The 23,402-nt window shown below is 51.9% G+C and overlaps 1 protein-coding gene across 2 annotated transcripts in view; it reads right to left on the bottom strand.

Annotated features, from left to right (window-relative positions):
* GSK3B (glycogen synthase kinase 3 beta) overlaps nt 1-23,402 on the bottom strand; it is a 601,292-nt gene that overhangs the window by 65,007 nt on the left and 512,883 nt on the right. The window contains exon 9 of one of the 2 annotated variants that reach the window (XM_078656649.1): nt 3,053-3,239. In XM_078656649.1, the coding sequence (XP_078512775.1) occupies nt 3,053-3,239 (187 nt within the window). Of the gene's footprint in view, nt 1-3,052; nt 3,258-23,402 lie in introns of both variants that reach the window. The other variant, XM_078656648.1, reaches the window with a different exon arrangement.

The raw sequence follows: 23,402 nt of genomic DNA, 5'->3' as shown, positions 1-23,402 counted from the left end.
GGCTCAGAGCAGGGGGGGCGGAGACACGGGAAGAGGCGGCAGGTGTGCTGGATGATTCACGCACAGCCTGGTGGGCCTCGCAGTCCCGTCCTCCTGTGGCGGCAGGTCTCTCTCCCAGCGCGGCTTCTGATACCGGGGCTCCAAGCAGGCAATACAAGCACAACGTCCAAATCTCCAATGCGAGCGGCTCCCGCGAAGCGGGGGCCGCGAGGAGTTTTCAGAGGCTCAGAGCAGGGGGGCGGAGACACGGGAAGAGGCGGCAAGTGTGCTGGATGATTCACGCACAGCCTGGTGGGCCTCGCAGTCCCGTCCTCCTGTGGCGGCAGATCTCTCTCCCAGCGCGGCTTCTGATACCGGGGCTCCAAGCAGGCAATACAAGCACAACGTCCAAATCTCCAATGCGAGGGATTTAAAGTGCTCACATAATGGGATGGACTGTTGGATTTGTTTTCCAAATGTAATTAACCAGTCTTTCTTTCATGCAAATACACAAAACCTTTGCCATAGTTATGTTATATTCATACAAGCTTTGAAAATGAATCTAAACTATTTTTTTGGGCCCTCTGCATTCATTAAGGAAAACGCATGAAAAAATCGTTAAAGAAAATCAATGAAACATTATGGCTGATAAACAGTTCAAGTGGTAGCACCAGGTATCTCAACTAACTGGAACATATGATATCAAGGAGAGAGACATCTTGACGCGGCTCTTAACTAGAACCAAATTACTTCCCTCGGTGCAAATCTGCACCAGGCTCCCCAATTATCCAATTCTTTAAACACATTTGTGAACACGAAAACAGTAACTTTGCCTGTGTTCCAATAACATGATTCTCTGTATCTATCATGCGGATGACAAATTTACCTGGTTGGTTTAGAAATGTGAAGCAGTGGAGGTGAAAAGACCAGTCGAAGCTATAATGTAAACTGCTAACACATCGATTATTGTCGAGTTGTACTAAGTAAATTCAAAAAGAAATGGTTTAATAATACACAACCAAATCTACAGTACATCAATCTGTTTTGTCTAAATGAGTTTACTTTTTTACTGAATTATATTGATTTGCTGTTTAATAAATGTAAGAGTCTTAAGTTGAAAAATGTTTATCTTTTTTTTAAATTAATTTCAATGTTTTGTGAGGCGCTTTGTGGCACCTTGTAGCTACTTCAGAGCACTGTTAGGTTCAATTGAAAGCCCATCAATGAGACGAAGTAGAAGCTCAATCAACTGAGGTATGAGTCCGGTCCGATATTCGTCTTCGCCGGTCAAGAATAATGAGATCTTCTTAAAAGCTAATGTAAATAAAATTTGTGATTTTGAAAGTGCATCTGTGTCACCATCATACATTTGAATGTGTACCCACCAATGTACAAGTACCTGTGTTTTGAGGAGCACATGCAGACTGAATAGTACAGGTGAGTGTAGACCCTTTCGGCCCCATCTGGGGCCACTACGAAGCTCCTCACCCTGTCCTGGAGCCTCCTCAATAGCATGGTGAGATCAGCTGTGTAACAACTGGCAGAGAGACCAAGCAATATCAATACTGACTTTTCATTCTTAAATACTGCACTGAGGATTTACACTTTATTATTGAACAGATTGATTTCAGTGCCTCGAGGGTGTAAATCTTGACTGCCTGTCAGATGAAAATGGTTTCTTCCATAATTTGTTTCTGGAGTTAATTTGCTAGGATTTTGTTGAGAAAGGTTAGGCTGGATATTGGACATTAATTGGCCACCATATTTCAATGTATCTTTTTTTTTGCCTTTTAAATCAGGGGTGTGAGAACTGAATGCTTTAGCGATTTTGAAACTAAACCTTTTAGAAGCAAAGTCTTAACCACATTGGTTGGGGCGACCATGAAAGTAATGAGGCCTATTCTTGAAAAAGTAAGCGGTATCAGTTTGTGGAGTCAAAGACTATTTAGTGCCTGAAAACGGTACAAAAGGGGGTGGTGATGGACGGAGCATCTGAACCAATCAAACACTCTAGCCAGGCTTGCTTGATGATGACTGCTGTAATGCCAGAAACCGGTCCTCGGAAGCTTCTTTCCGGTCCAGGGAAGACGTGGCTTGGCAGTTCGGGCTGGACTGTTCCCATGAGGCACAGGGTCAGACTGATTTGCATATGGCCATGTCTGAACTGGGGTGGCAGAGTGGGCTAAAGGACGGTGATGGATTCAACCCAGATCTGTTGAGTGGGTGTGAGTGTTTGATTGGTTCAGAAGCTCCGTCCATCATCACCCCCTTTTGTACCGCTTTGTTCGCCATAAGTTGGCAGGGTATGCTCAGACGCGAGTCCCTTGCTCACTTTGCCACTGGATTCAAGCAAGCCTGGCTGATGACTGCTGTAATGCCAGAAACCGGTCCTAGGATGCTTGTTTCCGGTCCAGGGAAGACGTGGCTTGGCAGTTCGGGCTGGACTGTTCCCATGAGGCATAGGGTCAGACTAATTTGCATATGGCCATGTCTGAACTGGGGTGGCAGAGTAGGCTAAAGAACAGTGATGGATTCAACCCAGATCTGTTGACTGGGTGTGAGTGTTTGATTGGTTCAGATGCTCCGTCCATCACCACCCCCTTTTGTACCGCTACTGAAAACGGTGGACAACATATATACTCAATCTGACACATGAAGCAAATGTTTAGTTTTGCTACTGTGAGATAGTGCCACTTTCTCATTTTGCTATAGTTGTTCTGATACCTTTGAGAGCAGCAGGATAAAACCAATGGGACTGTAAATGCTAGACATCTAGTCAGTGAGGATGCTATCCATGACAGCCAGTCAGAGTTCTGGCTAGTAGAAGTACATTGGAATAGTAAACAAAGGGACGACTAATGACATCATTAACAGAGCCGAACCAGTATACATTTTATTGCTTTCAAGAATCCAAATCCATATATAGCAAAGGTGCATTTACACAGCAAAACTATATACTACTGAAATATGGAGAAATGACATTGATAAGCAATTCATTAAATGTTAGTGTCACAGGAGTACAAACGGTGATCATCAACATATGTACATGTGTAGAAGTAGGTGAGAAGAATACCTTGAGTTGTGAAGTTGAACAGTGCAGGTTTCTCTCGCCCATTGGGTAATTTGACATTAGGGTCCCGTAGTTCATCAAAGAAGGAGTGTGCACAAGCTTCTAGCGGTGTCAGGCGGGCAGTAGGCGTATACTCCAGCAGGCGGCTACAAAGTGCAATGGCCTCTGGTGGAGTGCGGGGTCGGAAGACCTGCAAAAAGACATAACCCTTTAAAAAAAAAAAAGATGTGACTGAAATGAGTCGGAGGAATTAACCCTATCGGCGCCGACAGGCCCGGGATCTCCACCGTTGAGTGCTTGTGTTATCATATGGGTAAGCACGACTCGTCGAGAAGTCCCGAGCCCCTCAGCGGGCAAGGGTTAACGTCACAGGGTTTCACTGTGCTAGGAACGATTCATTGCCAGTCAAGATTTCTTGGTTCTCCGGTCAGCTCTGGTGGATTTCTCCTGAGTTCAGGTATAGCCAATTAGGCCGAATCACATGTGGTACTTTCATTTACTCTAGAAGCCCGGATGAAGGCCAATAAACCATGCCTGGCCTTGACATAAAGGTGAACCCAGAGGTGAAAGGCTGGTGCGTTACCCATTTAGAACTCATAGTGCAACAACAACAAACTCATCCTTGCAGTCAGATATGCACAAAGATATGCTAGATCAGAAAATAAATCTGCTAACAAATTAAGAATTTCATATTCAAAGTGATTCAGCCATACTAACAGAGTTAGACACGAACATTTTGCATTACTATGGTTATTAATACCATATTTGGGTATCTGTACATTCAAGCTGTTCTAACAAACAGATACGGAAGTAATTCTGTAGAAAAATGTTCACAGCTCAAAATCTCACAATGAGAACATGAACAAAAAGTGACAAGAACCAAACGGGAAGATGCAAAAGCCATGAAGTAATAGTCCAGATGCTATCTCCTAGTAGCAGCCTTGGCATATACTTCAACTTGTCTGTATTATCTGCACCCAGCAGAAGTCTAATCCTGCCCTCTTTATCCCACCTCACCTGCAAAAGGCATCTTAATAAGCTGCTAAGAGATTGGAGGAAAGTTGTGATAATCTGAATTACTGCAAGAATAGTCACTCCAGTTTAAAAAGAAATTGGTAAGAATATGTGAAAATATTCAAAGGGTGGTTTCTTTAAAGGCCGAAAATGACAACTTCCCCGAACCAAAAGCAATTCTACTTCATCGTTCAGTTCCAATCTATTATTGTACTCTCTAGAAACAACTCCCAATGCAGTACGCAGATTGGATGGGTGATTAATAATAGATGTGTGGGACATTCCAAAAAGCATTGGCAATAATGGTAATTGCCTGTTACAACCGACACATAGGTTATAATTCAAATGGTTATTTACGTTGTCTATGTGTCAGCCTTACAGTTTTCTATTCACTGATATTTAAAGAGCATGTTAACAGGTGAAACCTGTTAAAGCAAGCAGCTCAAAGCTCTGCACTGGTCAGGCTAGTCAGTCTGGTCCTAGAATTTTAGGCATGTCACTGTGTGGCAGGTTTGGCAGCAAGTGGATGCGGCTACGGGAGGGCAATAGAGAAAATTAATCTGAAGATCCGCCTTCTTTATAAGGTGAGAATTCCTTTTATAGATCAATTGGTTTGGACTCCTTTTTTTAACCAAAAAACAACTTTTAATTAGAACATTGGTGAAGTTCAGAAAGAAGATGTAAAGAAAACAAGAAACCTCAATGCCCCCATGTTGGACCCGGCCTCGTGGCGTGGTCCCGCTCCTCCCCGCATGGCAGGCCCTGGACCGCAACAACCCCTGGCCTCCTCGACGAACCTCCCTCTCCAACCCTCAACGAGAGCCGCCACTCCTGGCGACCCCCGGCTCTCCCCCTCAGGAACAAGGCGACCCCTACTCGCCCTACTCTGCTGGGCTGCCCCCTAACCTGGGCCGCCATCTCAGGCCCGACTCCATCTTGGGCCTTCCACGTCATGACCACGTGGCCTCGGCCCGACCTCGGCTGCGGCCTCAGCGAAGCCCCGACATCGAGGCACCACGATCCGACCGGGGGTAAAACGACCACTCGACGAATCAAGGAGGAGGAGAGTTTCGATGGCCCTCCAGCCGTCCCCGGACGCCTGGTTTCGATCGCCCTCCAGCCTCCCTGGGTGCTGGCTCCACCCCCCTGCTGGGTGTCTGGACGCTCTCATCCCGGCCCCTCTGACCCCCAGGCGCGAGGGTCCGGACATCAAAGGCCTCCAGACCTATATCTGGGGCAGCTCTGGAACAAGTCGGGAGTTGTATCCTGGAGTCGAGAGCCCTGCTGACGCTGTCGCGGCCGACCCTGAGAAAAACTCACTGCTCTGATCCCTGAACCCCTCTTTGGAGTGCTGCTGGCGGTGTCTAACCTCGCTGAAACCATCTTTGGAGTCCTGCTGCCGCGGCCCAACCTCGCTGAAACCATCTTTGGAGTCCTGCTGGCGCTGCCGCGGCCGAACTACGCTGAAACCATCTTTGGAGTCCTGCTGCCGCGGCCCGACCTTACGGAACCTCCCAGCTCGAGGATTGAGAGCTGTGCGTAGGGTATCCCGTACCAGGCTGGTACTAGGACTGTCCCGCTACCCCTTTCCCCCCGGAACCAAGACTTTACGGATCCCTCGATCCGCTTGTACATATTGCCGAGAGAACCAATCTTTTACTGTTGATAAAGATCCTAAGAAGTTGTCCTTTTGTGTGGTATACCTTTGTAGTCGTGTGATTGCTCTGCTGTTACGATTCGAGGAGAGGAACCTCTCCCAGGAGGCCTCTATACCAACGCTCGGCCATCTCCCGAAGGAGAGGGGGGTCCAGAGGTGGTCAGTCAGACATCTTCTGCCGCCCCGGGAACCGCCTTTCTAACATTGGTGGCAGGCGGTGCGATCCGAGCCGATGCAAATCGTACAGAGAGTGACTCACCCACTACTGACAGAAACACACCGCAACCATGACGACCAAAGAAACCAGACCGACCGCAGAGTTCCAGAAAGAACGGCTGGAAGAATATAACCACAAAGAATTGAAACAATTCTGCAAGGACCTGGGCATCGCTACCACTGGACTAAGCACCAAGGAGGATTTCAAGCAGGCCCTACAAACGTGGGTGGAGGCAGGAGCAACGCCACCCCAGAGCGAAGACAACACCGTTCCGAACATGCACCCGGAGACCGACGCAACCCCAGCGGGGGAAAGACCTACAAACAGACACGGGCCTCTCCCACGAAGACGCCCGAGAGCGAGAAAGGAGCCGGCTCCACGAATTGGAGCTCGCCCGACTCCGTCTGGACAGAGAACTACAGCTGGCCGAGAAAAAGATAGCCCTTGAGCAACTACGGCTGCAAGGAGACCTAGAGGAGAAACGAAGGCAGAGAGACTTGGAGGAGAAGAAGCTCACGTTCGAGCACGAGCGTGGCTTAAAAGAACTTGAGATCAAGGCCAAAACTGGGGAGGCCAGCGCCTCCGGGAATCGGAGCCCACCTCCTCCTGCGGACACGAAGGTCCACATCCCCAAAGATGTCGTCAAGGAATAATATAAAAACGACGACATCCAGCAGTAGTTTAAGGCCTACGAGGTAGCCATGGCCACTCATCGAATACCCCAGAAAGACTGGGGTGCCAGCTTATGGGGGAAGTTCGTCAACGAAGGGAGAGACGCCCTGCTAGAGCTCCCAGACGCAGAGATGACCTCTTATGAACACATGAAAGCCGCCCTCCTTACTCGCTATGGACTCACCCCCGAGATGTACCGGCAGCGATTCCGAGACTGTAAAAAACTCCCCGGTACTTCATGGGTGGAGTACGTGAACTTCTATAGTAGAGCCCTAGAGGGGGGGATCAAGGGCAGCCGGGTCACCACCTACGAGCAACTGTTCAACCTCATTGTATGGGAGCACCTCTCCAACAACTGTTTTATCGAACTCCGGCAGCATCTCCGACGGCAAACTGACCGAGCCACGTAAACTCGCCGTTGAGGCCGATCGATGGGTGAGCACCCGGGTCCCCCGGAGCCCGATGGGAGACTACGGCCGAGGTTCCCCGGGGAACCACCGCCCGCGAGGCGGCTGGTGGGGCCAGAACAGGAACCGCGACTTCCCCGCGGGGCCGCCCCCGACCTCCACTTCACCATCCCTGGCCAGAAGAGGGACCACCCCCAACACGGCCGGGGCCCCGCCCGAACGTTACCTGCCACAGATGCCAGCGGCCCGGTCATTATGCCAATGACCCCCTCTGCCCGATGAACCAATGACCCGGCACCACCGGTCCTCCAAGCCGCCAGATCGCCGCCGCCGCCCTGGGAGAAGAAAGGGGCGAAGCAGAGGACTATGACCCCGACCAGGCCAAGTGGGAGCCCGCCGCTATGTCCCTGGTATGTCTGGGCGAAAGAGACATGATCCCCCGGGCCCGATCCCGGGCAACACTCAGAAGTACCGCCAGTGGGTCACCATTAATGGGCGCCAGACCGAGGCCCTTCGCGACACCGGAGCCAGCGTGACGGCGGTCCGATGCCACTTGGTGACCCCTGACCAGATCCTGCCCAATGTGCTGTGCCCCGTACGGTCGGCGGACAATTCCGAAAGCCTGCGCCAGATGGCCCGTATCCCCTTCGAGTGGGGAGGGGTGTCGGGCATGCTGAAAGTGACCGTCCGGGACGATGCCCCCGTGGACTGCCTCCTCGGGAACGACCTAGAAAGTTCCCCCTGGACCGGCGTCGAACGGAGAGAGCATCTGGGGATGCTAGGCCTTCCCGAGTGGGCCTGCGCGACCACCCGATCCATGGCCGCCCGGGCCACCACCCAGACGGAAGCAACCCGACTGAAGACCCAGAGTGGCCCGCACCTCCGCCGCCCGCTGTATCCGAAGACAGCGACCCAGAGCCCGACCCACTGATCCCAACAGTGAAGAAGTTGCTGAGCTTGGCAACCTCCCGGAACTAGCCCAATGGCGCCAAGAAGGTGGCCCCACACGAGAACAGTTCCGGCAAGAACAGAAAACCTGTCCCTCCCTCGAGGGAATCCGACAGCAAGCCGCCACTCAAGCCGCCGGAGACCCCTCGGGGTCCCACTGGGTCTATTGGGACCACAATCTCCTCTACAGTGAACAAAAGATTGCCGAACTGGGGGCCGGCCGGGTGCTGGTGGTCCCCCTCCTATTCAGAGACTTCCTCCTGAACCTGGCACACGACGTGCCCCTCGCCGGGCACCTGGGGCAGGACAAAACATACAGCCGCCTGGTGACCCATTTCTACTGGCCCAAGATGAAAAACGATGTGAACAATAACTGCCGGACTTGCCCCACCTGCCAAGCCAGCGGGAAGAGTGGAGGGAAACACAAGGCCCCCCTCCAACCCTTCCCAGTCGTCAACACCCCTTTCGAGCGGGTGGGAATAGACATTGTGGGGCCTCTAGAGCCTCGCACCTCCCAAGGGCACCGGTTTATTCTCGTCCTGGTAGACCATGCCACCCGCTATCCCGAAGTCATCCCCCTCCGGACTGTGACGGCCCCCGTGGTGGGCCGGGCACTGATGGGGATCTTCTCCCGGGTGGGCTTCCCTCGAGAGGTCGTCAGTGACCGGGGTACGAACTTTATCTCCAGATACATGAAGTCCCTGTGGCAACAGTGCGGGGTCACGTATAAATTCACGACCCCCTACCACCCCCAAGGGAATGGATTGGTGGAGCGCTTCAATAGAACTCTCAAGGGGATGATCATGGGCCTGGAGGAGCCCTTGCGACGCCAATGGGACGTGCTGCTGCCCTGCCTCCTCTTCGCCTATCGGGAAGTTCCTCAGAAGTCCCTGGGGTTCAGCCCCTTCGAACTATTGTACGGACACCCCGTCCGGAGTCCCCTCAGCCTGGTCAAAGAAGGCTCGGAGGCGGCAGTCAAAGATGCTCCCCCCGACGTCTACCGATACCTCCTGACCCTCCGAAACCAAACTCGGAAGTTCCGGGAACTTGCCGAAGCCAACCTCGAGGCCAGCCAAGAGGAGATGAAACGCTGGTACGACCAAAACGCCTCTTCCATCGAGTTCGAACCGGGCCAACAGGTCTGGGTCATGTCCCCGGTCGAGCCCTGTGCCCTCCAGGACAAATGGACGGGCCCTTCAAGGTGGTGGAGCGTAAGAGTCCTGTCACCTACCTGGTGGACATGGAATCCCCCAGGAACCCCCTCAGGGTCCTCCACACCAACCGGCTCAAGCCTCACTTTGTCCGGACCGAACTCAGCCTGCTGATGGCTACGGATGGCGGGGCCGAAGACGACTCCGAGCCCCTACCGGACCTCCTGAGCACCTCCGAGAAGGACGGCTCCGTCGAGGGGGTCACCCTCTCCTCCACCCTGACCCCAGAACAGCGCCAGGACTGCCAAAAACTGCTGGGGCAGTTCACCAACTTGTTTTCCCTCACCCCCGGAGTCACCCAGTGGTGCATCCACGATGTCGACACCGGGGACAGCCCGCCTGTGCGACACCGGGCCAACAGAGTTCCCGACCGAGTCCGGACCTGCATCCAATCGAAGGTCTCCAAGATGTTGGCTCTGGGGGTAGTCGAACCCTCCGACAGTCCGTGGGCCAGTCCAGCCGTCCTGGTCCCCAAAGCCGCCGCCCCTGGCGCCGCGCCCGAACTGCGATTTTGTGTAGACTACCGGAGGCTGAACGCCGTCACCCGGACCGATGCTCATCCCATTCCCCGGGCCGATGAACTGATCGACCGCCTGGGGGCGGCCCGCTACCTGAGCACATTCGACCTAACCTCCGGTTACTGGCAGATCGGACTCTCTCCGGGCGCCCAAGAGCGCTCAGCTTTCTCGACCCCCGATGGCCACTACCACTTCAGGGTGATGCCCTTCGGGATGAAAAACGCCCCCGCAACCTTCCAGAGGCTGGTGAATAAGGTGCTGGCAGGGCTAGAAGAGTTCAGCGCCGCATATCTGGACGATATTGCGGTGTACAGCATCCACTGGGCCAAGCACCTCTGGGAGGTCCTGACGGCCCTCCGACGGGCCGGACTGACAATAAAAGCCAGCAAGTGTCAGATAGGCCAAGGTTCCGTGACCTATCTGGGACACCAAGTGGGGAGCGGCCATGTGGCTCCCCTCCAACCCAAGATCGACGCCATTATGGCCTGGGAGCCGCCGGTCACCCAGACAGCAGTCAGAGCCTTCCTGGGGCTCACTGGGTACTACCGGCGCTTCGTGAAGAATTATGGGAGCATCGTTGGCCCCCACACCGAACTCACTTCCAAGAGGCAGCCCCAGAAGGTGCATTGGACGCCCGAGTGTCAGGCCGCCTTTGAGGCCCTAAAAACAGCGATGTGTACCGCCCCCGTGCTCCAAGCCCCCGACTACAGCCGGGAATTCATAGTACAGACGGACGCCTCGGAGCATTGTGTCGGGCGGTCGTTTCCCAACTCAACGCCGAAGGAGTTGACCAGCCGGTGGCCTTCATCAGCCGACGTCTGCTGGCCCGAGAACAACGCAGGAGCACCATTGAACGAGAGGCCTTCGCCGTGGGCCCTCAAGAAACTCCGACCCTATCTCTTCTGCACCCACTTGCGGGTGCAAACTGACCACCGGCCCTTGCGGTGGTTGATGCAAATGCGAGGGGAAAACCCAAAGTTGCTGCGATGGTCCATCTCCCTCCAAGGGATGGACTTCACTGTGGAACATCGCCCCGGCAACGACCACGCCAACGGCCTGTCCCGCTTCTTCCGCCTCGACGAGGAGAACCCCCAAGAAGATGGGTGACTCTCCCCGCCTTCAGCTGGGGGGGGGGGGGTTGGACCCGGCCTCATGGCGTGGTCCCGCTCCTCCCGCATGGCAGGCCCTGGACCGCAACAACCCCTGGCCTCCTCGACGAACCTCCCTCTCCAACCCTCAACGAGAGCCGCCACTCCTGGCGACCCCCGGCTCTCCCCCTCAGGAACATGGCGACCCCTACTCGCCCTACTCTGCTGGGCTGGCCGCTAACCTGGGCCGCCATCTCAGGCCCGACTCCATCTTGGGCCTTCCACGTCATGACCACGTGGCCTCGGCCCGACCTCGGCCTCAGCGAAGCCCCGACATCGAGGCACCAAGATCCGACCAGGGGGTAAAACGACCACTCGACGAATCAAGGAGGAGGAGAGTTTCGATGGCCCTCCAGCAGTCCCCGGACGCCTGGTTGCCATCGCCCTCCGGCCTCCCTGGGCGCTGGCTCCACCCCCCTGCTGGGTGTCTGGACGCTCTCATCCCGGCCCCTCTGACCCCCAGGCGCGAGGGTCCGGACATCAAAGGCCTCCAGACCTATATCTGGGGCAGCTCTGGAACAAGTCGGGAGTTGTATCCTGGAGTCGAGAGCCCTGCTGACGCTGTCGCGGCCGACCCTGAGAAGAATTCACTGCTCTGATCCCTGAACCCCTCTTTGGAGTCCTGCTGGTGCTGCCGCGGCCCAACCTCGCTGAAACCATCTTTGGAGTCCTGCTGGCGCTGCCGCGGCCCAACCTCGCTGAAACCATCTTTGGAGTCCTGCTGGCGCTGCCACGGCCCAACCTCGCTGAAACCATCTTTGGAGTCCTGTGGGGCTGCCGCGGCCCAACCTCGCTGAAACCATCTTTGGAGTCCTGCTGGCGCTGCCGCGGTCCGACCTTACGGAACCCCCCAGCTCAAGGATTGAGAGCTGTGCGTAGGGTATCCCCGTACCAGGCTGGTACTAGGACTGTCCCGCTACCCCTTTCCCCCCTGGAACCAAGACTTTACGGATCCCTCGATCCGCTTGTACATATTGCCGAGAGAACCAATCTTTTACTGTTGATAAAGATCCTAAGAAGTTATCCTTTTGTGTGGTATACCTTTGTAGTCGTGTGATTGCTCTGCTGTTACGATTCGAGGAGAGGAACCTCTCCCAGGAGGCCTCTCTACCAACGCTCGGCCATCTCCCGAAGGAGAGGGGGGTCCAGGGGTGGTCAGTCAGACATCTTCTGCCGCCCCGGGAACCGCCTTTCTAACACCCTATTAGTGTATTTCATCACACAACACGCAGTCAAAAGCAACACAAGTACAGCTAATGACTGCTGGACTAGTATTGAGAAATGAAGACACATCTTTTGCGGACTGCTGGATGTACAACAGGCAACATTAAGGAGCCATTAGTAGCCAATGTCATAGGAGGCAAGCCCTAGCTCTGGAGATTATGGAGCTTGTCAGCAACTGTAGTGCCTAAGGTGACAAAAGCTAAAAGGAGCTACTGCAAACACTTCAGTCGCTTTAGAGGTTTAAGTTGTTTATTGCCTGCTACAATAAGCATGAACTCTTCAGCAGACTATCAAAGGATCTGCTGTGGCAGTGAGTGTTCGTGTCATTGCTATGGGTGCAGTAGTTTTGTAAGAGGCAGGACTGGTGAATCTTATGTTTTTATTAAAGCGGAGGGCCCTGCAATCCCTGCTGTGAGGGTAGTGGGAGCTTGGCACACTTGGTTCTCTAAGCAATGATAACCTGCTTTGCATTGACGTATGAAGGTGCCTACTTGCCTGTTCCACAAGAATATTCTGATGATGAGCTTTATCAGCTCATGACAGTGCCATGCACCACCAGGCGACAAAGACAATCCGCCATCTTGGGCAAGCGAAGACAGTAATACTGCGGGTCTAGCTAGGTTTCCATCAGAGATCACAGACGTCATAGGGAAGAGGAACTAATGCAGTGGAAAGCGTGAAGGGCAGGATCGCAGTCAAGAACTTTCAAACTGTCTTCAAACCTGTGAGGAATTCTGTCTTGAGGAGAACAACTCAGATATATTTTCTGGTATGTGCTGTGAGATACTTTTGTTAATGGAACTGTCTCGAAGCTCACAAGACAATAGTAGGAAACTTGATATTGCCTCTCAATCAATTGTCAGGAACATCACCAGCCTTTTCATTATTATATTTTACAAATAAATTGTGCTACATTTGTGGACATTTAAGTCGAACATGTCTACATTTCTCCACTAGATTTTTTCATATTAACTGCTAGCAGGCACACTATTATTGTGGCAGCATCCAAGATAACTGTCTGTGCTAGAGCTGTGGTTTTCTTCTCCATCCTGGAGTCTAATGGTGGGTGTCTCTGATACAAGAGTTTTGTGTCTGAGATGTTAAACATGGTGTTGCAGTTAATCGTTTTGGGTTCTGATCGGTATTTGGTGTACAGTGGTAGCATGTGCAGTATTTACGTGTGCAAGAAAATGGTCTACTGTTAATAGTACTGACTTGACTTTGTGGTTGGATAGGAATTGCACCGTTTCCTGTTGCTGGTGTGCACAGAAAGGAGTGCGGTTCTCTGGCTTGGCTGCAAAAGTGGTTAGGATACCTGGTATTATGTGCAGAAGGGGGTTACAAGCCAGGACCCTGGTTCTGTATAGAAGGGAAGGTAGATGTGGGATTTCCCGTGAGCATGGAACAGTAGAGGGTGATATGCAAGGTGTCCTTTAGACCCATGTACAGAAGCAGGTGTGAGAACATCCTTCTTTTGTGTGATCAGCCCCATTTTGTGCTGATTGGTATTGCCGGTTTTTTTCAACTCAGTACACTGAACAAGGCTGCACCTACATCGACTAGCTCCTAAAATCTAAAACTGTGTGAAAACTGTTGCCAGCGCAAAAACAGTGGCTTAGGCCTTTTAGCAGATAGACTTGGGTGTGAAGCATGTGACTCCATCTCAGGAAGTAAATTCTATATAAACGTTCCTCAAAGAATTTGTTTCAATAATTATCAATTATTAAATTATTTCATGCAGTCACAAAAAAAGTGAACAGTAAGATAATTACAACAGGGATGTGTTCAAGAAAGTTGTATTTTATAACAAGAAGTAAATTCAATTCTTCGGGTTTATAGCAATACTGTCACTACTGAATTTCACAATTTCATAGTGGTGTAACACCCTTTTGTTAAATGATATGAATCCTCATTTCATGAACATTGCTTAACAAACCGATACAATGTAAATCAGTAGATGTTTATTACTGACAAGACGTTTATTACTGCCAAGATGGTGGTCACGATGTGACGTCACCATACGCGAATGAGGTTTAAGTTTTACTCGCTAGGTGAGCGGTCGCGTAGAAACCTCGAACAAGAAGAGGAGCCGTGAGTTAGGAGATTGATTCCCTGGACCATGTAAGTAAATGGATGATACAGGGCTTGAAAACATGGACTCTGGTTGTTGTGGGCGTCGGTCACTAATGCTATCCCCTCTTCCTGCAGTTAAAGAAATTTGTGAGACCGGACTGCCACTGATTGAATACCTTATTTGTGGTAGCGTTTTCCCATTTCTTTAATGTGCCATGAATTCATGTGTGCTTAAGGGGAATTTCTATCTCTGTACAGCAATTGGTTTTGACAAGGAGAAGAAAGAAAAAGTGAATATAGTAAGGAATTGTTTTTTCTTGTTTTTTGGTGTTGGTTATTATGATTTGCATGAGTGGCACTTTGGTGATTGTAGATGAAGGCTTGTCTTAGTATGTAGGTATGCCTCGTAGGCCAGTCACTGATGTTGGACTGCGGTGTGGGCAGAAGATATACAGATATTGTTGGTGAACCCAGGGGTTATTCATTGTTATATATATTGGTTTTACTCTATAGGAATATCTGGATACTGAGCAACACTGTGTCCTGAGGATGGCCTTATGGATCTATGTGACCAATGAAAGACCGAAATGTTAACCGATTGACACCCGTTTTGTATCTGTTTGTGGAGCAATGTTCATGAAATGAGGATTCGTATCATTTAACAAAAGGGGCTTCCACTACTATGAAATTGTGAAAAATCAGCAGTGACAGTGTTGTTATAAACCGGAAAAATTGAATTTACTTCTGGTTATAAAATACAACTTTCTTGAACATTTCCCTGTTGTAATGATCTTACTGTTCACTCTTTTTGTGACTGCATGAAATAATGTAATAATTGATATTTATTGAAACAAATTCCTTGAGGAACGTTTGTATAGAATTTATTGAATGTACCCAGTCCCTCGAGGTATATTGGGTGGCCCTTTTGGTTACTGGATCTATCTCAGGAAGGGCAGCTGAAGAGGATTCAGGAACTTCATTAATTTAAAAGGGGGAGGGTGGGGCTTGGGCCATCAAGATGGCAGTAGCACTCCAAGAGTGCTTCGGACCCCTCTGTCATTCCCCGCCATCCCCATTGACGCCTTGCCAATTCTGAACCCATAACATCGTTACTGAAATACCTGTGCCCAGCAGGAAGCAGAAAGAGACCCACAGAGAAGGTGAGGCTGCCCGGGTACACGCGAGGTGCTCCATGGACGTGCTCCAAATGGCAGATGCGTCCATGGCCTGTTACAATGGACTGGGACGCTGAGAGGTGAGCAGCTCGTCTACGGGACTCATATACCACCGGATTCCAAGCACTGCCCTGAAGGTCAGTGCATTAGATGCTTTTCGCCCCAGGGTTGCATCCCCACCACGCTGGTACTGAGGGGGCACCTCCATGTTATCGATCGGAAGAGTGGCAAACTGGGCTGAGGAAGAGGACCACATTTGGAACTGGCGAGGCTCCCTGTGCTCGCTTCTCTGGTCCTCCTGCCCTGACTGACCCCCGGGGGTAGCTTGACTCTCCACGTACCTGAATTCCAGTTGCGGATCAGTGGGTGGGGGCTCCCTGGTGTTTAGGAGGACTGATTGGACACTGGGCCCAGCACTGTGCTCCTGTATCCAATGGAATCTGCCGGTTACTAAATGGACTACACCGCTTGGCTACTGTGAGGAGTCCAGGATCAGATGAGGAGTGTGACTGAGGGTCTAAGCCCTGGCAAGTGCATCACCTTACAAGCCAAAGACGCTCAAATTGGTGTCGATGCCCAGGGGATTGAGAAACTTTTTTTAATGGCCTGTTCATATGCAGAGGAGTGACTCTACCTGTACTGCTACACAAAGCTCTGCAGCCCCATCTTAGTGTGTCATCATGGATAGAGAATTTGGGGGTGATCTGGCCGCCTTCCCCCTCCCTTTCTTGCGGATGTGTCCCAAGACATTAGACTCGCGATGAATCGAGCCTGGAGACACACTCACCTATCTGTTCCTTGCCTGGGATGCCTCCAACCACTTGTGGAGGGCCGGTGCTAGCCAGGGAGCAGAGGATCTAGAGGCTGGATGTGGTGCATGTGCTTTTAGTGATATTCTGCCTGGTATTTGGTGATACTTGGCCGCTCAAAGGACATGTGGTGAGAACGTGGGTGCTGTAACCAGCACAGACAGTAAGCTTGACTCCACACTTAACTGCACGCATAAATGGGATTCGATATTGCGGCCCCACCTCTACAATGAACCTGCTTTATCACGCTTGGTGGCTGCCTGAGCCTTGCCACAGAGTCCTGCACATTCCAATTACTACCTATCAGTTCGTGCTACTGCAGTCTGTGGAAAACAGCCCAAGTCCCTGGCTCACTAGCTTTGTTCAACCATCATCTAATCATGGGGAAAGACAAGACAACTAAACCCTATCTCTTCCAGCCACGCATAGACCAATTTACGCTAATACAAGGAACAATAGATTGGATAAAGCTACTCAAGCAATCGATGACCTATAAAAAAATTCTCCAAGCTATCCATGCATCACTGAACACGGTGGAAACAAAAAAAGGAGAGGCGAGGGTAGATGTTACCTTTCTTCGCCAAGACCTAAGAAATGCAACTAGCAGTATCGCAGAGGGCCGTCTCAACAGCTGAAAAAGGAGGTAATACATCTCAAAACCAAATTCACCCACCTCCTCACTCATATTAATTAACTCAACCACAGAGCCGAAGATGCGGGAAATCGGCCCAAACTGAATAATTTGTGCCTAGTGTGCTTTCCTGAAAATGCAGAACATAATCGACCAGCCGAATTCTAAGAGGAATGGCTCAAATCATGGATGCCAGCAGATAAACTCCGGCATTGGTTCGCAGTGGAGCGCACCCACAGAGCGCTCACTCCTAAGCCCCCTCCTGGTGCAACACGCAGGCCGATGATTGTGCATTTTTTCAACTTCAAAGATATTCTATCCTGAGGGAAGTTTGTTCACATCCAAACCTCCAGTGCCAGAACTCCATAATATTGATCTTCCCGGATTGTACAAGAGAGGTGCAGGCCTGGCGTAGGTCCTATGAATCAGTAAAACGGATCCTGCAGATCTCCTACGCACTTTTATTCCCAGATGTCTTCAAAGTGATATTTGAAGGCAAGACTCATTTTTTTTACATCCCTGAAGCAGCACAGAAGGAAAACATATGGCAGGTCTGGCTGGAACTTCTCTTCCATCTACTGGTCAAACTTCCGGGGCCGATGGAGCTGGGAGTAACCATCGAAGACGGGTCCTTACAAGATCCCACCGCAGAAGACTCATTATGCACACAGTTCCCCCTCTGGAAGCTCAGGACTCTCGGTCCCACTGCGGCCGAAGACTGTCCGCAAGCTGAACCAAGCAGTGAAGGGAGACTGAGCCGAACACATTCTCCCATTTAAAAGTTTGTGGTCGGGGCAGCAGCTCCGGGGACCAAAAGTCTAACTACAGATTGGCACAGAAAGGCATGCACTTGTTAGAAATAAGGCAGAAGTTTATTTCTATTGATCCTACTATTCGGAGCGGTCCACCACTCCACACATACCTTTAAGACCCTGTTTATAAGTTTGAGACTATTGTTTAGGGTGACAGATGCTTGGTGGGGGGGGAGAATCGGGGTTTGCGGGGAGTACAGAGTGGGGGAGCGGAGTATGGGGTGGGGGAAAGTATGGCGTGAGGGAACTGGGAGTAATGGGATTGCCACCACAGAATATGGGGGCTTATCTGTTTGTTGGTTTTTATTCCTTTTTAGAAAGTCACTAAGTCCTATCAGAACCATAAAAGGAATGGCTTCACTGCACCACATCACATGTACTCTACTTTCGTCGCCTAACCCTATCCATAGTCCAAGTACGTTCTTTGCCTGCATGCTTCATAGATTCCCTATCTTGCCATGGCCCCATAGAGTGTGTTATCTTGGTACAAAAACTGTCTTTTGGACAGGATTAAACAAGCAGTAGTGATGTGCTATGCCCAGCATGTTCCCCCTTCAATCTTAATGCTTCAGGAGACGCGCTTGCTGGGCATCAAGTGTCCATTCCTAACCAATATGGATTTGACAGGGTCTATCACGCTGGATAAGCCCGAGGGTCCAGTGGAGTGTCAATTTTGGTACAACGCACCTGTCCCTAAATGGTGGGTTAAACTTGTGCAGATCCACAAGGTTGGTAATTGGCTGTCACGGGTACGACTTGAGAGCAGCCCAATAAATATCCTTTGTTTCTATGCTCCCCTATAGCACACAAGTCCTTCTTCGTCACGCTACTCAAGATTATAACTCTGATGCCTCAAGATCACACCATTATAGGAGGCGACTTCAATGCAGCTCTGGAACTGGTGTGGGACTATACAGGTCCCCCCCTCGGAAGCTAGGCGACTGAGAACTACCTCTTTTCAAAAACGAGTGTCCACTTTAGGGTTAAGTGAGTGTGGAGAATCCTAGAATGAAACATACCACATACGTCCCCTTGGTGTAGATACTCTCACGAGGCATATCTGATCCCACGTCCCTTTACTCCTTTGCATTGGTGTGCCGGATGCCACCAGGTGCACTATATGGATGCTCAATGCCTGGTATCTACAGGATGCAGCATACACTCAAGCCATCACATTGGAGATCGAGGCCTATTTCCACACAAACACAGGGTCCGTCTATTCCATGGATGTTCTTTGGGCGGTATGCAATGCCACCATGTGGGGACATGCTAGGGTTCTCATCGGGCAAAAGGAAAAAGCACAGCTCAACCGAGTCACCCAACTAGATACTCAGACCTTCCATCTAGAGCAGCAACTCTCCAGGTTCAGATGGGGAGCCATCAGCAGAGAACTCAGTAGGCTTGAAGATGAGATCAGAGCCTGTTATCTTGAAAAGGCGAAGCAACTCTGGCAGGCGTCAACAGCTAGAATATACAATTGGGGAGGCAACAAACAGTAAACTGTTGTACTGATTAGCCTCCGGACCCTTGGCAGGCTGGATTTAGCGGATGCTCAGAATAGTACACAATTCTACTTTGGCTATCAACCAGGTTTTTGCCGACTACTACTATAATCTTTACAGGGTTGTACCCAATTCCCAGGCTGAACAAACCTTACCCTTCTTAGATGAAATATCGTTACCCAGTCTCTCTATCACTGATAGGCGTGAACTAGACCAGCCACTCACTCTTGAGTAGATTGGAGATGCAATCTTCGAGTTGGCCACTGGGAAAACACCTGGCCCAATGGAGTTTTACTCCAAATACAAAGATATCCTGGCACCTCATCTCTTGGTGCTTTACCAGGACGCAAGACAAAGGGGCTCCCTTCCCTGAGAGCTAGATCAGGCCACAATAATAGTCATACCAAAGACACCCCCACCCCCCATCTCTCTCCTCCTCAGAATATCAGTCTATCTCTCTTATTAATGGAGAGGTGAAGATATTGGCGATTGGCCATTCGCCTGTGGGCAGACATTAATTCATTAAACCACCCTGACCAATTTGGCTTCATGCCCACTAGAAGTGTGAGACCCAATCTGAGACTTTTGCATGTTGCACTGGCCCATCAACATAAATTACCAGCTCCGTTAGCTTTACTGTTAATGGACTGTGAAAAAGACTTTGATACGGGAGACTAGACCTATTTGGCTAAAGTGCTGGACAGTGAGGGATTTGGGACCGTTTTTGTGGTTGGTGCAAATCCTCTATTCCAATCCAACTGCCCGAGTACAGATAAATGGAGCAATGTCAGATGAGTCCATTTGGTCGGGGAACTAGGCAGTGATGTCTCCTCTCCTTTTCGCGTTGGTCATTGAACCCTTGGCCCGCCTTATATGGGATACCGGACATGAAAATTGAATCGTTATGTGCTGTTATACCTTTCAAACCTAATAAATAGCGGTCCCTGCTGCCTCAGCATTCTAAAGCTTTTCTCAGAGGCATCAGATTTGATAGTTGACCCAGGTAAATTGCTTCTTGTCCCACTTACACCCTTCTACGGATTGTATAGCCTGGCAGACGGACATTCCAATACGTAGGCTAAGCTTTTATTATTTGGTTATTCATGTGGCACTTGACCCAGCTACGACTTGATCCCTCAACATTACCCCCCCCTTACGCGCACGAACAAAGCGGATCTCAAGAAATAGCAAACCTTACCTTTCCCAATGAAGCGGAGGGTATTGCGTCGGGCCTGTCCTTCCGCACCTTCCGTTCTAAGTGTAATGTTCTTTTGGACGGTCTCCATTGCAGCCACCTTCCGCTTCAATTATGTGACGTCGTCCTCCACCCCTGAGATTCGGGTCTCAGCCTCAGTGACACAGAACACTAAGCTGCATAAGTCCTGCCACAGCAGCATAACTTCCGCTCCGACTGCCCCTGCCTTTGCATCCAACATGTCCCTGGATTGGGTGATAGCGGCCATGAGGGCTGCATTGTCCGGCACCACTACCGGCTGGCCCCCAGAGGGCCCAGACCCCGCCCCCCGGCCGGTACACTTATCGATCGGCCCCTGCTTAGTAGAGCTGCCGCCTCCCTTGTCCCTGGTCATGTCTGCGCTTTAGGACCGATCCGACCCAGACACGCTCCGAAACTGGTTACCGCAGCTCCTCCCGCGGCCCGACCTAAGCACCGAATGTATGTCAACACGTACTGGCCCCATGACAGCCCCCCCCCCCTCTCAGATCCACCTGGGCAGGCGGACCAGCCTGTATTATGCGGCAAGCCCCATACAATGCATTCAGTGACCCGCAGGCGAAGGCCACACAGCCGAGCTCCACCCACAGGCCCCGGCGAGCAACACCAGCGGCCCAGTCCACATGCCCGCGACCTGTCCCACGAGTCACCAGCAACAATCAGGGGCCAGAGCGAGTCCCGGAGTGGGTGATGAGATGCAGGCAGGCGACCTAACCCCCAGTTCCCAGCCTCGTGGCCCGATAGTGCCGCCGATGCCCTGCTGCCACCACTGCGCCAAAGGCACAACAGGCCCGGGAAAGTATCTCTGAGGCGGGTGCCACCCCGCCGAGCCTCCAGCAGTTCCCCCAGCTCCATCGCTTCCTGGAAAACTCAGTCTGTGCAAATGGGAGGGGGGGGGGGGGGTGGTAAAGGTGGGCCAAGTTCCTGCACTGAGGCCCCAGCAGAGTCGATGTGTCCAGGTGAGGGGGCCAGAGCAGCCACAGCGGCCCTAACACGGCCCGGCCCGGCCTTTGATCCCCGCTGAGACCCAGAAGATGGACACAAGGGGGGAGGCCCACACCGCCACAATCGGACCCCCAGGAGACCGCTATGCGTTGTCGAGGGAAAAAGGGGGGTGAGGGAGTGGGGGGGGAGAGGCAGCCAACTAACCTCCGAAGGTGCCGCCGGTCCCCACCACGGCGCCGAGGGAGGAGAGCACCCTGAGGCGCAGGCCCGTCTCCCCTATCGCCGGCCGCCTGAACTCTCACACCCTACAACCCCCAAGAGGTCCCCGGATCAGCCGCTCCCCTCCTCGCAGGGCACTCCTCCTTACTGCCACAGTCCGACCTGACCGAATGGCCCCCTCATCTCACCACAGCAGGCCTGATTCGCCGGGCCCCCGCACGATTCAATACTGCCGGTCAGCCATGCTAGGCCGCCACTCGCCTCCCGGTGGGTCCACCGGTCAGGCCCAGCCTCGCACTCTGCCCCGGATCTTCCTCAGTGGCGCCGCTGCGCACTCACAGGCCCTCCGCACCCGGCCAGGCCTCTCATTCGCTGCCGCTAAATCTCAGCTCCACGGCGGCACCCAGCTCTCAAAGAACGCCAGTCGACAGAGGAGCCAGTGCTGCGCCCCAGACACAGTAGTTGTGGTCTTAATCAGACCTGATTGCCAGGATATAAGTCGGATAAACGGCGGACTGGACGGAGCCGGCTCGGAGCACGTCCACCATGTTGGCTTACCAAGCCACGCCCCCAGTGCATGAGCATTTTAAGTTTCTCCTTTTTCAGTAAGCGATTAAGGCACAGATCTAAAATAAGACAAAGTTCTTTGTTATTCTTGGGCACCAGAAAATAGAGGGAACAGCAACCACTACCTATTTCTGATGCTGGTACCTTCCCTATAGCTTCTGTGGCCAAGAGAGATAACACCTAACATAGCAGGAGAGGTGCCCTCGGTCAGCTAGTGGCATGTTGGGTTGGGAAGGGGGGGGGGGGGGCAGGGGTTAAGCAGTTACAAAGGGCAAGCTGCAAAACACACAGTCAGATGTTATTGACCTCCAGTGGTGCAGGTAATGGCAATTCAGCCCCCCCACAGAAAGCCCATGATGGTCGGAGGGCATTTGAAAGGGGTTTGGAGCCTGCGGCTGGCGAGGATGGAGGGGGTTGGACTGGCTCAACCTCTGGCTTCCTGTCGAACGTGTCTGAGGGAACTGCGTCCTCAGCCACAAAAATATTGGTTGGGGTTGCTGGGCAAATAATAAAGACACTGTTAGAAGCTTCCCCGTGGCCACGAAAGGGGCAGAACGTTGGCTGCAGTTGGCATGCCATGGAAAGGTACAAGAGCCTGCCTGCAGCTCTGCTATCTTTAAAGGGCTCGAGTGCACATTTCGCCTTCTCTCACAACAACCGGCCACCTTTAAAGAGCATGCCATGAGAGAGACTTGGACATGCCCCGAAAAGCCAGTGGTTCTCAGCCAGGCTTTGCGCCTAAGGGCCACCAACGATTACATTGTTCTGCCCAGTGAGCCAGTCGTATCCAGTCCACATCCTTATGTGAACTTGGCTGCGTCCCTCCAGTCAGTAATTGAAAGAGTATGGCTCAGGCATCGTCTGAGAAAATTGAGCAGCACTTGTGCAACTACGTCCAAGATGGCATGAGAGTATCAGCCCAAAAGGCAGGCTGTGTTCAGACTGTAGTGCCAGGCTGGCGGAAGAGAATATCCTCTTCACGAAGGTGTCCAGCCTTTTGGATTCCCTGTCCAGTGGAGTGGTGGGGAATGCGCTTGGGTTAACTCTAGAGCCGGAGGGATGGACCACCAAGCTCTCAGGGTGTGGGGTGAGGAAACTGTGGTCCAATAGGGTACGGAGATGGCGGTGGGCAATTGTCCTATGCACATGAGCCCCTGTGCAGGGATTGGACTAGGCCCGAGTAGTACATCAGTAAGGGCTTCAGTGAATGGGAGTAATGGTTCGGAAGGGGCAACACCCGGCTGAAGCACCTCTGTCAAGACACTAGTCTTGATTGCCACTAAGGGTGGGTTAGGTAGAGAACCTCAGCTACCCTCCGCACCACCACTGCGATGAGCCACCCTCCTCCGTAGTAACAGCAGAGAGGAGAG

This window comes from Lissotriton helveticus, chromosome 8, assembly GCF_964261635.1.
Source record: "Lissotriton helveticus chromosome 8, aLisHel1.1, whole genome shotgun sequence".
Lineage (NCBI taxonomy): Eukaryota > Metazoa > Chordata > Amphibia > Caudata > Salamandridae > Lissotriton > Lissotriton helveticus.
The sequence above is the reverse complement of the archived record's forward strand: the minus strand, read 5'-3'. Positions and strand labels throughout refer to the sequence as shown.